General features: G+C 37.5%; 1 protein-coding gene across 2 annotated transcripts; it reads right to left on the reverse strand.

Annotated features, from left to right (window-relative positions):
- Positions 1-273: 273 nt before the first annotated feature.
- On the reverse strand, positions 274-10248 carry LOC149014380 (chaperone protein dnaJ 10-like). Of its 2 annotated transcripts, none has more exons than XM_089157094.1 (10): positions 9966-10248; positions 9467-9568; positions 9248-9307; positions 8450-8532; positions 5891-6056; positions 5682-5811; positions 3146-3304; positions 2871-3043; positions 1309-1389; positions 274-536 (listed from the first exon to the last, which is right to left on the reverse strand). In XM_089157094.1, the coding sequence occupies exons 2-10, from the start codon at positions 9551-9553 to the stop codon at positions 435-437; spliced, it is 1041 nt and encodes a 346-aa protein (XP_089013220.1). In that variant the 5' UTR covers positions 9554-9568; positions 9966-10248; the 3' UTR covers positions 274-434. The 2 variants fall into 2 exon arrangements, with proteins under 2 accessions (XP_089013220.1, XP_089013219.1); XM_089157093.1 differs by having other exon boundaries at positions 276-536; positions 9991-10247.
- Between the last annotated feature and the right edge of the window lie 3611 nt (positions 10249-13859).

Here is a 13859-nt window from a genome sequence, read left to right on the forward strand (position 1 = left end):
ATGTTTGTTTAAACCAGAAGCACCTCAAAGGTTTAGGATACCTACTGCAACACTGGAAACAAAAGGGTTTTGATCAAACCCCTCTAGTCCATTCTCTAGTCAGGGTCTCGTTTCTTTTATTAATGCATTCTCAATGTGATAGAGATTTTCTCTCCACGAGATGGCTGTGGTTACTGCCTTTCTTGTTTCTGAAGAGTATCGATCATGTATCAAAGTTGAGGTCTATGCTTCCCTCACACCAACTACTATACTGCCGATTGGAATGCTGAAATTAACAGTTAAACCAACAAAAACAACAATAATAATGACGACAAAAGCGAGTACAAAAACAAGAACAATGACAATGAAAGCGAGTACATTAGGATTTTAGCATATGGGGTATAACATGGAAACCAACAGCACATTAACCTTCGAAACAGGTTTCAATCAACAAATCAGCACGACACATTTGCTGCTGTTGCTGATGATGCACCCTCCACCTGTGTACCACTCTCATAGCGCAAACTGTTTTCCCTTCTGTAGTTAACCTTGGCACCCTGAAAGTCAAGAAGCTTCAACCTTTAGTGGTATGCACAACATGCAAGAGTCCCACCCAATAATAAGAATGTCTCAGAATCCAATAAGAGAAGTTCTTGTTGAGGTATTCAGTTTATACCTAACTTTGTGCTAGTATAGGCAATGGAATGATTATAGTCTAACAGTGCAGTAGACCTTATGGGAGAGTTCATAAACAGTAGAACCTCAAATTGTCTATAAATACTAGCCGGAAGCAACGGTCTGGGTGTTCCGAACTAGGTACTTAGGTGTAGTGCTTTAACCCTAACAGTTCTCACGACAATAAAAAATGTTAATTTTCCAAAAGCACCAAGAAGGTACTGAAGTAAACTATATAAATAAATTTCACAACATAATTTATTATTCATTTGCCCCAGAAATAGAAGCTCGTGCTTGACAATTGATCACAGGTTCAAGCCCTGGAAACAGGGATAAGGCTTTATGTTTGACCATCACTAGCTACAGCTAAAAGCAGGAGCCTTGTGCATTGGGTAGAGTCTTTTTTATCCCCTCAAAAGTAAAAAGAAAATTAACACACACACACACACCAACAAAAAAAAAAAAGCCACAGCATATCATCAAAATAGATCAATTAGATCCATAATTAAACCCATTTTGCAATAATCTTAGTAAAAATTGCATGCGTTGACTGAAGCTCACAAGCATCCACTGTTTACCATATGAATCTACAGAATATCAGAAAGAAATGACAAAATCTGTGTAGAAATCAGAGTTAATGAAACCAACACTAACCTGGAAGATTGTACCAAGTTTTTTCAATGCTTTAGCTCGCAGCTTAAGGACATCCTTTGAAACACTAGGGTCCTTGAGAACCTGAAGCAGATGTACGTGATTGAAAATATTTACAAAGAAAGGAGAACAAGAGAGTCAAGAAAGTTAAAAAATTCAACTAATTCTCTAAAAAATGAAACCTCGATTCCTTTTCTTCTCAATAGAACTGGTCCGGGCATTTTGTATCTGTACTTTGTAAACCAGGTTGCTGAAGTGAAGAACATGGCCAGTAGCCTAGGCAGTTGTGGATAGATTTTGGCAGGATCCTCTCCCAGGAGAAAAAGTTAATGCCCATCACGGGCAAGCCATATTATGATTTCAAGCATGAGGTGATAACTGGTATTAGATGGGACTGGTCGAATCTATTGGACACAGAGATTAGCTGATCCATTGGCAATACCAAGCTTCAGTCCTTGGTTTGAATCAAAATATCCATAATGATTTGGATCAGCATTCATAGGGAATCATCTTGGTTCTTGTACTGATCATCTTAAATCCTAGAGCCATATCCAACTATGAGAGAATCATCGGTGAACCATGTTCTTTGCTGGGACAACAGTTTCGACTAGGATAGCTTGGAACTAAATTATATTATTTACAGCTACTTGGATAGCTTAAATTAAAATATTAATTATGTAAAACTATATGAAGGTGAGGTGAATGAAAAGCCAAGTTTCCAGCTGACTGGAATTAGGTGCCCCACTCTGACATCAGACATGCAAGGGATGAAGAAAATTGTGCACCTTTGTCATTTCAGATGTGTTCACCAAAATTATTGTAACTTGGGTCTTGACTAATATTGATGATAATGCCTGAAGTTGAATAGACCTGCATCTGAATTTCTAATTGACTTGTCCTCAATTAGAAGTCTGTCAAACCCAACTCACCCAGAACAGGAAGATTGGAGTGGCAGTGTGATTACATCAAAAACACATTTCATGCCTGTTAGCATCAGTTAGTGCTGTCTTGCTAACATGCAAATCAGGTTAAGAAAACTGTGAAACCACAATGTAGTTTGTCAGGTAGCCTGCCAACCCTCTGAGGTTTAACATCTGAGATTCTCCACTCAGAAACCAATCTGAAGTAATAATTCCAATCATCAAAAAATTGTTCTTCCTAACCATCCAACATATGTGATAGCTTCCACATGATGGATCTTCTGATTGGAATGATCCCCATCCAGAACGCTTAGAGTCGTAAAGATCCCAGGATAAGTAAGTACATATTGTCGTAGTCTGCATACAACGTTATACAGTTTTATCATTTAAAGGAATTACCTCAGCTTTCTTCATTTAGGTTATTCTATCATGCAGCATAATCAACATTTCAACATGTTGTCTAATGTGTTTGGATTGTTTTCCTTTGTTGTTAGTTGTAAGGTTCGGTGCTTTTCTTTGTAGCTTGTCTAGTTGAGCTTTTTGGGTTTTGCCCTTAGTGCTCATTGTTCCCCCCCCCCCCCCTCTCAAAAAAAAAAAAGAACAGTTCAAAACCAAAGAGGCTGGGGTTGGGAATTGAAGCATTACCGCAGAGCAAACATGTGTGAGAGTTGATTCAATGTCAACAACATTTATTTTCCATAGAGAATTAACCATTGCATCCTTCTTTTCTTCAATTAGCTTCACCATGTTCTCTTCTTTGTTTTCACCCTGCTCCAATTTCTTCATCCCTTCTTGAATTTGAATTAAAGACACAGCACCTACACAAGCAAAAAGCATAGGAAGCAATTAGTTTTATGTTGAAGCTTTGGAAAAAAACGAACTAAACCAATTTTTCTTCCCAGTTGCAGAAATAATCATACCTGAAGCAGCCGTAACTTGGGATTTTATAGTGTGACCTTTGTCTCGTACCCACTCTGCTAAAAATGGAACGCCCATGTATCTTTTGGTCCTCCCAAGCTCTCTTGCAGCTTGCCGTGTGTAGATATAACCAATTGTGTGTAACATAGCCTCACCAAAGGCTGATTTTTTTCAGAAAACATAAGCTCACAACAGTAAGAATATATATATAAACACAGGAAAAACAAAAGGCACAAAAGCCATTAATAGGAATAGTGCTTCTTTTTCTCCCCCCCCCCTCTCAAAGTGGTGGTGGAAGGAAATGTGCAAGCATAACTGTTTCGTAATCTGTAACCCTCTAGGTGCTGCATTCACCAGTTTTCTCATTTCCCACATTTTGAGAAGATGATATGAAAAGATCTATTGGAAAGATATCTTCTCATTCCAACACAAACTAAATTATTGATCATCATATTCAAAAGTTCTATTCCTCCCAACATGGGATATCCCCAGTTGCAACAACAACTAGACTTTATCCTAACTAAATGGTGTAAGCTACATGGATACTTAACCAACAATCATCTCTACTCAAGTCTCAAGGTCATACATGATACTATGATTCAAGGTTTTAAGCTATGCAGATCTTTCCTCTCCACTTATCCCTTCAGATCTGCTGTTGGCTCTTTTAGTTTCTTCGATCTGAATCAAATCACTCCTACATACAGGAGAGCATCCAAAGGCCTGTACAGAATATGACCATGCCACCTCAAATGACCTTCTCGTTGCTTATCATGTATCAAAACTCCTCCCAAACCAGTTCTGATATGACTATACCTTACCTTTCATTCCTAGCTTTGCTGCACATTCATCTCAGCATTTCCATCTCCATTACACTAAGTTTAGCTATATGATGCTTCTTAAGTGCCCAAAATTTGCATCATAAATCATAGCTGGTCATATGACTGCCTATAGAATTTTCCTTAAAAAAGTTTTACAGGAATATACTGATAACACATGACACAATACTCTAGGCAGCTCTTCTCTTTTTCCACCATAGATTAATTTTAATCGTTATATCCTCCTCTATATCACCTCTTTATATGTGATTAATCCCAAAATCTCCCTCTCCTCAGCTGTCAACATGCATAATCCATCACAATGGAACTAAAGCCACTCACCATATAGACTGTCCACTAGCTATTTATCTAAGGATTTTTTCCAAGGTTGATTTGTAGGCCTCTAACTTGGCGTTAAACCTTACTTTTGTCTCATCCATCAAAACATCATCATCAGCAAAAAGCATACACAATGAAACCACATTTTAACTGATGTTGTAAATCATCCTCGATAAGTCCAAACAGGAAAAAGTAGAAAGCAAATGTAATTGGGATTTTACTACCTTAATTCTCCACAGCTCTTATAATTGTCACCATACCATCATATACATCTCTAATTATGTCCACACATCCACTTGAAGCTCTTTGGTACTATTTGCTAGATTAATTCCCTAGGGACTCCATAATAAGCTAGTACTAAGTCAATAAAGACCACAAAGATCCTTTTTGCAATCTCAAAATCTTTTCATTTGTCTCCTTACTAGGTAATAGCTTCTCTCATGGATCTCCCTCGCATAAAACCAAGTCTGTTCTCCATAGTAGTAGTTTTCTTTTTTTTCTCATGTGGGTTTGAATCACTCTCTACCATAATTTCATAATATGACTCACTAGTTTTATCCCTTTAATAGTCATTGCAACCAAAATATCATCTTTAGTTTGTAAGTCGGAACCACAATGCCTATCCTCCATTCATTTGGCACTTTCCTTGTGCTCATAATCTTATTAAATAGCTTTGTCGGACAAGATAAACCACAGAATCTTAAGCTCTTCCATTTTCATCTCCTTAAAGCTTTTTTTTTTTAATTTCAGATGACCTAAATCTACAAACTGCAGTGTGTTGATGGCAATATGATTTTCTACTACTCAAAATGTCTTCATTTAGTCGGCTGCAGAAATGAACTTTCCACATCTCTTTGATATCCTGATGGTTATCCCTAAATTAATTGAAAATTGTTCAAGCTTTCAAAGCATTTCAAGCATAGCCCAAGATATTTCAAGTGTAAGCTGAAAACTCAAGAGGCTCTTTGGCATTGAGGGATCATATGCCAATACAATCCAGGGCTAACCACTTCAGTGAAACAGAGACAACGAAGTTCTTCAGTCTTGAAACATAACAGGAGAAGTTAAGAGAATGTTCAAATAACTTCCAGGGCTATTCAACATATGAGAGAGAGTATAGAAAAAGATGAGATTGGATTTTACTATTTAACTAGGCAAAGGAAATAATCCAGTCAGTGTAATCTGAGTATCCAAATATTATTGTGATGATTCACTTAGTTATGGGAGTAGACAGGATTTATTTGATTAACGGAGACTACAAAAGATAGGACAAGAAGATAGCAAGAGTTTTCAGCAATGAAGGGTACTGCAAATTCCTTCACTCTCCAACCTCTATTTTTATTTCATGGGACACAGTTAAACTATAGGAAACAAAAAGCCCTACCAGCTTGTGAAAGACGACGAGCTTCTGAGTTTGCCTGTCTTACAAATTCTTCAGTTTGACCTTCAACAAAAGGTTGCAAGCGATCTTTCAGGTTTTTTACCAGCATTTCCTCCCTTTGCTTCTGCAACTCCTGCACTTTGAAAAAAACATGAAACAAATAAAATAATGAAAACAGTAAGTGCATTTTAACAATAGAATAAGACCAATACCTTCAACTTCTCCTGAATATTTTGCCTCCTCACTTCTGGGACCTGTGAGTCTTCTCCTGTCTCAACAGATGCCAACGAAGCCAAAGCAAGTTGCCCTACATAGTCTTCAAAGATTTCACTACCAAAAAGCATCCCAAATACTGCAGCAGGATCCACCATAAAATCCCTACAATTGGAAGACCTATTAGTAAACAACAATATTGATGCATAAAAAATATGAAGGCATTTTTAGTTGGTTATATGGTTTCTCTATAGAATGAAATTAAGAACATTTATCAGATAACAAAGAACAATTTACCAGGCAAACTTAAACTGAACAAAAATTTGCTGCTAAAACTAACAGCATCCAAAGTTCAGGTTACCTTGACAGGTATAGTCGGATAATTTTGGATTTCACAAATGCCTAGAGGTGAGATTTAAGGTACAAAATTGTGTCTTATGGGAAAAACCTTCCGTTGGACAGTTTTGAACGATGCTGTGCCAAAGTCAGTCCAACAAGCCCCTACATATTTTGGATGGGTTAAGCTATACCCAGCCCTACACCAAGGCCTTTTTTAAACATCGGTTTTAGTTATGTTCAGGCCCATACTTTGGCCGAGTGCAAGTCCTACTTAACCCAAGCTGCCCCCAAAGTAGCTATCAACCAGCAGTTCTTGAAGATGGTTTGACACTGTCATAGTAGGCCTCATAGACAGCTTGCATAGGGAAGAGCTTGAAAAATATCTACCACAATTTCTGGGCCCATTCTGCCCATTGTTTAGATGTATTTCAGGAGCTGATTGCTGCCTTACATGGAAATAATGTTTAGATTTGTGGCTGTAATTATTTAGTTTCAATTTTCAGTTCTCTTTTAGAAACTAGATCTTTTAAAAAGAAAAAACTTAATAGAATCCTTGGGAGTTTCTAATGTTGACCACCTATCTCCCTCACTTGAGAGTTATATTTCTGTAATTGTGTCTTTGGAGTTTCTAATTCTGACTGATCTCTCCAACACAGTGAGATTTCTATTTTTGTAACTAATTTACTTTATTTGTTTTAGGTGAATATACATGTTTTTAAAATGTTACTTTATTTTAATAAATACAAGAAATGGAGAACATCCTGAATAGTTTTTGGCCATTGAGAAAAGTATGCTCTTGAGAGTGTGTGCTCCAATGTTGAAGCAGCATCAAACCTATTGTGCTGAAGCAATAAAAGTGGTGGGTAGTGAAGTCTTCGCACAGGCCTTTGGTGGTGAAACTAAGGTGAAAGCCCCTCATCTTCCTATCTTCTTCTTTGCCTTAATTTTACTAGTGCAGTGATTTTCCAGCAGACCCCTTTCACTATCATGGCTTATATCCAGGCACTATCAGTGCTGCTTATGACTTCTTTAAGTAATTATTACTGCTCTTCCATCTCCATATTTGTTTCGGCAGCAGTTATGTTGAGTTAGCACTCGTTTTGCAACCACTATTATATTATGAGATTTCCCAGTCTGAGGAATCCATCGAACTTCTGGATTTGCAGCTATTATAAATCTTCTTAGATTCTAATTCTGTTTTCTTTTTTTTTTTTTCTTTTTTCCAATAATTCTAATTTCATTTTCTGGTTGTTTCTTGCTATTCAAAGAACCTTCACTTGATTGTGATTTCAGTATTCCACTAGCTTAATTTAGCATTATCAATCACTCTATATCCTGCCACATATTCTTTGGGTTTGATTCACTATGATTTTGTATTGTGCGTTTGTGTTTAGTATCTCCAGTATAGGTGAGAGATAAAGGTTGAAGGATTTCGAATTTCATAGAAGAAGTTACATGCAGTGTTCTCTTTGTGAAGTATGGACACAGAAAACAGAATAAGAAAGCAAACAACAGAAAAAGAGGAAGAAAAAAAATGGGGGGGGGGGGTGAGGGGGTGTTATCAGGAAACTCGAACTCTGGGAAACAGGCACTCAGATTCCATCTTCAACGCCACCTCTAAGAGACTGGAGTACAATAGTTTTCATAAACTTGAAAATCAAAGGGATCTTTGCATAAACATCATATTATCATTAGTTCCCTATTATAATTTAGATGCAAAACGGATAAATCCTATCCCTGCTAAATAGCTACCATTATTTAGGTCATATAACTCCCAAATTACACTAAAATCCGAGGATCTTGGATTAGTTGGATAAGTAACTGAAGAACCTCTACAGTAAAATCAAAAACACAAATTCTACACCCTGAAACTAAAGCTGCGATGTAAGTATAGAAATATAGATCACCTTTTCCACCACTAGAAACAGGAGTAATATTTTTAACTGTACTAGAAGTTAACAACTTGTTAACAGAACATTCTCGGACACTTAAAAAACAACGATGGCATCTTTATTGTCTGCTAGACTATTCTTACTAATTAACTAGAATTACAACTCAAAAATGTAAATTTTATCTAGTTGCTAATGTAGGCATGCACCAAAAAAGGTGTGAATTTTTCTTCACTTACTTCTCATTAGGGAAAAATAAATAAAAGAACTGGCCAGTTCCAAATGCCAGCTTTTAGCAAACCCTATGTTTGGTTTAGTGTGAAGACTTACTGGGGTACTGCTGATTTTCCATTCTTGTCATAAGCTTCACGCTTTGCTGGATCACTTAGAACTTGATAAGCCTCCCCAAGGATCTTCATAAATACAAGAAAAGTTGAGTGAGTACTAAGAAACCCATATGATGGTGAACAATTACTTCAATGGCTCTTGAACTCAGCTTTCCCGTAGGCCATTAGACCATTCAGACCAAATGAATATATCAATCAGACTGGTTCAACTGCATTGGAGTAACTGACATGCATCTTATATTCAGGAGTTTGAAAGAGAAGATGGCAGCTCAGCTGATACTAAATACTACATAAGCTGAAGCCCATTTGTAACTATGCCACCACATTAGGGATTCTTCTGGTGTACGATTCATTATACCCGTGCTACAATCTGTAACTTATGTTGTTAACTGTTCAGACTGACTGTTGAGCTGGACAATTGCACCCTAGGGCCATCAAGGCAGAAAGAGCCAGCCAGAGTTGTTGGATGATTAAAAACGTTACAATACGATGATTAACTAAGCAAGTGAAAAGAGTTCCCTTGGGTTTTGAATAGCATCCTGGTTTTGAAGGATAAATACAGTATTGCGCAATGCATTATCTCTTCTTCATATGTTTTTCAGGCATTAATGCACCCTCACCTCTCAATGTCTCCTGGAGTATGGCGCAACATTTTTCCTTTTGATTTCTCCCTATTCTCTCTACTGGGGAATTTGATAAGAAAGTTCTAAATGACAGTAATTTTTATACAACATTATGTCGTAGCCAATACTTTCCTATTAAATTTAACAATATACACTACCTGAAAATTCTGCGCAGCTTTAGGATCTCCAGGATTTTTGTCTGGATGCACCAGCCTCGCCTGCAAGAGAAGCATTTGATAAAACCGAAATTCAGAAGCAACATTAATTCTTCAATTTGTATCTAAGTATAAAATACAAGAAAATTTAGTAAGGAAGTTTAAATGAGAAAAACTAGCAATCACTAGACAAATAAATTGGACACCGAAAAATTAACTTACCTTCAAGTAGTAAGCTTTCTTGATCTCAGCTGGAGACGAATCATAGCGCACACCCAAGATGTCATAATATTCAGTCTCTTTCACCATGATTTCCGAATCAAACTAAGAGAATGACAACTAAAATGAGACCCTTAATCGATACTAATTTAATCATCGAATCAAAAGATGTTGATACGAGAGAAAGGGAGAGAGATGTTGAATTCTGTGATGCCAACTTATATAAGCAGCTAAAATGTTCTACCCAAAAGAAAATCACAGAAATTGTAAAGCCTGTTTTAATACCGAACCACAAGCTAAATTCATACCTAATCAAACTCAATTAGAAATAGACATCCAAAAACAAAACAACTCGACTCCCTTCTGAGACTTAGATTGCCAAACTCAACAGCAAGTTAACTAACAAAGGTTTTTGGCTCACAAAGTAGCAAGAAAACAGAAAATACCGACATGGCAAACATATGAATGAACAGAGAAAAACGTTAGAATGTATAATGGGTACATGATTGAGCAGATCAGTCACAAACCCCGAATCCCAAGTAGATGGATCGATAGATAGCAAAGCGGGATCAGCTAAATGTTTGATAGCGAACTGATGAGACGCGAAGAAAACAAAAGAGCAACTCGCAGATCCCTAATATCGCTTGCCGCAGCAGAAAAACCGTTATAAGATCTGCTGTTTCCTCAGGTTTGGAGTCCCGACACGAGTCCGGATCAGCTGAATGCGGTTGCAGAGAGGTGAGCCACAGGGACACGTCAATGAGAATTTTTCTTACAAATTTATGATTTGCTTCTGGAGATGGAAGGAATACTCAAAAGTGGGACCATCAAAGGTTCTCACAGTCGTGACCGACACTTTAATTTCTTTCTTTTCTTTTCGTTTTTTTTTTTATTTTCCCTTTTGTTTTTACAAATGAGCATAATGAGGGATTGGAATATTAATATGCCTCAATAAAAGTCGAACCCATGACCTCTTCACTAAGAGATATTGGTTTCACCACTAGAACAGCTCTGCGTTGGCGACCGACACCTTTTATTGATGAAGTTACGGGTTCAACACTTCTTATGGTATATTTAAAAGTCTCTACCCCTTAATTTTGAGCTCTCAACTCCCCTCCAAAAAAAAACTCGAAAGTAGATACCTGCACATAAGAAACATTCATTTGGACAAGACTCCTGGACTCTTCTTAGATTGAAATGCCAAACACATTATTGTCTTCCAATGCCGCCGCCAGCTCAGTTAGGTATTTAGATTAATTTTAGGTGTTAGTGAGGAGTCATCTATGGATAGAGGATACATTTAGGAGGGGTCAACCTCTAGGCCTTTTTGCCACCAAAAAAAAAGAAGGGAAGAACTAAGAATTGATAAAGTGGACCAAATAATTAATAAAATGTACCACTTGCCATTTGTTTGACCATTGAATTTAGTTCAAAATATTATATGACACACCAACATCTTTCCACTAACATTTGAGTGTATGTCTGATGGAATAAAATGAGATTGAAAATGTTGAGGTGAAAATGTGCTCTCAGCTCCTTGATTCATTTTTAATTTGGGCCTAGTTCCTGCGACCAAACTAATGGTGAGAATGGGTTGCCTCTGGGGACGGGAAACCACCTCCAATGATTAAGTTAGTTTAGGTAAGAAAACCAGAGACTCCTCTCTAGGAATAAATGTTCAAAGAGATGAAGAAGAGAACGTTCTTCAGGAGTTAAATGCAGGAAAATAATGGCTAGAGTGTTCAATTCTTACCCTTGGTCAGATATCGTCATGAGTTATATAATTGCTCCATACCTAAAGAGATAGTGGACGCCGCATAGCCCTTAAATGTTCATCTCATGAGATGAAGGGTGGAGATGACTTCTTAGAGAGGCGTATACAACAAGCCAAAGTGCGTGATCCTCCCGTCGGCGGAATATCTTGTTGGCGAATCAAAGGTCAGCGTCAAACTGATACTGACGTGACAACAGCCCACAGTAGGGGGGACAAAAGAGGTGTTGGTTTAGGGCTCAAGGTGAGCTTGGGGTGAGTGAGAAGCTTCCTTATCCGCAACGGGATATTAAAGATCCTTAAAGCATTAAATGCTGCTGAGTAAAGATGGAGTCGAATTCCTCATTCCCACCACCTTTATCGAGAAGTCGCATGAGGACAACTGTGTGTCACTTGCTTAGCCTTCATTACACAGCTTTCTCGAGGGAAAGCTCCCCGAGAAGTTCCTTATCCGAGAAGCATCCATTGAACCATCCTAGTTCTAACTTGGACTCTAGGTCTAATTCTAGTGGCTTATCCCGGTTCAGAGATTGTTGGAATGATCATTACAGGAGAAAAAAAAGTGTTGGGAAAATATTCTATTTAGGGTCATTATCAAACCAATCACAATGACTAAGAGATTATAGGCCCAGGGGATGAGAAAGGGAAGAAGATGTGGAAGGATGTAGGTTCAAATTTTTATTTTCAATAAAATACCAAAGATTTTATTTTTGGGTTATTAAATCAGTCACAATGACTAAGAACTTAATTATAAGCCCAGGGATGAGGAAGGGGAGAATGTGTGAAAGGACGTAGGTTTGAATTGAAGACCTTATTGGCCTTATTGCCTCAAAAGCCAGAATAACTAAGGTAGCAAAACAAGTACATGTGGTGTCTACTTTTTCCCATTCCATGTGAGAAAAGTTATGTACTCTTTCATAGATTTTTATTAAAAAATAAAAAAGACATAAATTAAGCTTGTAAAACTCAATATTTTAATTTCTATCATGTTTCGAATTTTCTCAGGATGTCCTATACATCAAGTTCTAAAAAATACTTGAGACTACCCCCAGATTTTGGACTTACCAAATCATCTTTATTCAAAGACATTACCAGTAAAGTTGCAGGGCGAATTAATGGCTGGAAGTCGAAATTTCTTTCACATGCTGGTAAAGAGATTCTTTTAAAATTTGTTATATACTCTATTAGTAATTATGCTAGTATGCATTTCAGATTACCTGCATCCTACCATTAGGAGGTCAATCGGCTATCCTCAAATTTCTTTTGGAGAGAGAAAGAATGTCAATAGAAATTATATTGGCTATCACGGGATCATCTCTTTGGTTACAAGGATAATGGAGCATTAGGTTTCCACAGATCTTTAATCCAAAATCAAGCCCTTCTTTGCAAGACAACAATCAAGCTATGGTCTAAACCTCATAGCTTCTTCTTCTCGTACGCGTTCTATACATATTACCACATATCAACTTTCTTGGAGGCTTCTCTCGGTCATCGTCCAAGTTGGGGATGGAGAAGTATACTATGGGGAAGGGAGACTCTAGTGGAAGGTTTTGGTTGGTCAATTAGAAGAGAAAACTTGATCAATCCATAGAGAAATAAATGGCTACGATGTGACATTGGTATGGAACTAGCAAGACCATAGTTGAATGTACTAAACAATCTTTTGGTTTCTGATTCTATAGATCAGCATACTACGAATTGGAATCTTGATGTTCTACAGAATTTTGTGGACCCATGGATGAAAGTAGAATTCAAAATAAATCTGCAAATTTATTCAAAAGAAGATTGACAATTTTGGGGTGCTGCTCAAAGTGGTCAATTCTCTATTCGAAGTTGTTATTATCTTCTTAAAGCCCACAAGGATTCTTCCATCTCTCAACATCCTACAACTTCAAGAGTAATTTCCCTTGATAGCACTTCTTCTATAGTGTGGAAAACAATCTAGCGTTGTAAGACTTTACATAAGATTTCAAGATTCTTATGGCGTGAAAGCTTTGGAGCTTTGGAGCTTTGGCGACGGGTTACTCACTTCATCGGCTTCATATACCGGTGGATCCATATTGTCCTCGCTATGGAGATCTAGAAACTATAAATTATGTTCTTCTCGGGTGTTCCTTTGCACGAGCAGTTTGACATGGATCAACTCTTGGTATCTTCCCACCTCCAGGTACATCACCGAGTTTGAAGAATTTCATTATAAGGTGGAATGATCTGAGATGTAGCAACAAGGAGCAATTTCATGCCTTTTGGTCTTATGCTTCGTTTGTATCTCTAGCATCTCTGGTTGGCTCAATGCCATTTGGTACGTGCTCATGGAAACATTTATCCTTTAGTGCTTATTACTAATGTCAACCGAGCATTCTTAGAATTTCAGCAATATACAAGTCCATCTTCTTCCATTTGGCGGAGAGGTTTTAATGTGCAAGCCCATGAGGCATCTTAGCCTAACTGCTACTATCGCCTACTATGCTGTCCAATTCTTTCCCTCTTGCAGGGATTAAAGATTTTTTTATTGTTCTATGATGCAAGTTTAACTCGGGATGGTATTACACGAGGCATTGGTTATACTCTAATTTCTCCAACAAAGGAGGTCTTGGTGGCAGTTTCTCTACCTCTACCTTTCCA

This window comes from Hakea prostrata, chromosome 5 (genome assembly GCF_041222555.1).
Source record: "Hakea prostrata isolate BN-2017 chromosome 5, UWA_Hpros_2, whole genome shotgun sequence".
In the NCBI taxonomy this organism is placed as follows: Eukaryota; Viridiplantae; Streptophyta; class Magnoliopsida; order Proteales; family Proteaceae; genus Hakea; species Hakea prostrata.

Coding starts and splice junctions, on each gene's coding strand:
- LOC149014380 (XM_089157094.1), bottom strand. CDS start 9,553: ATGGTGAAAGAGACTGAATATTATGACATCTTGGGTGTGCGCTATGAT. Junction 9,308..9,466: donor AGAAAGCTTACTACTTGAAG/GTAAGTTAATTT, acceptor CTTCTCTTGCAG/GCGAGGCTGGTGCATCCAGA. Junction 6,057..8,449: donor GGAAAATCAGCAGTACCCCA/GTAAGTCTTCAC, acceptor TTCCAATTGTAG/GGATTTTATGGTGGATCCTG.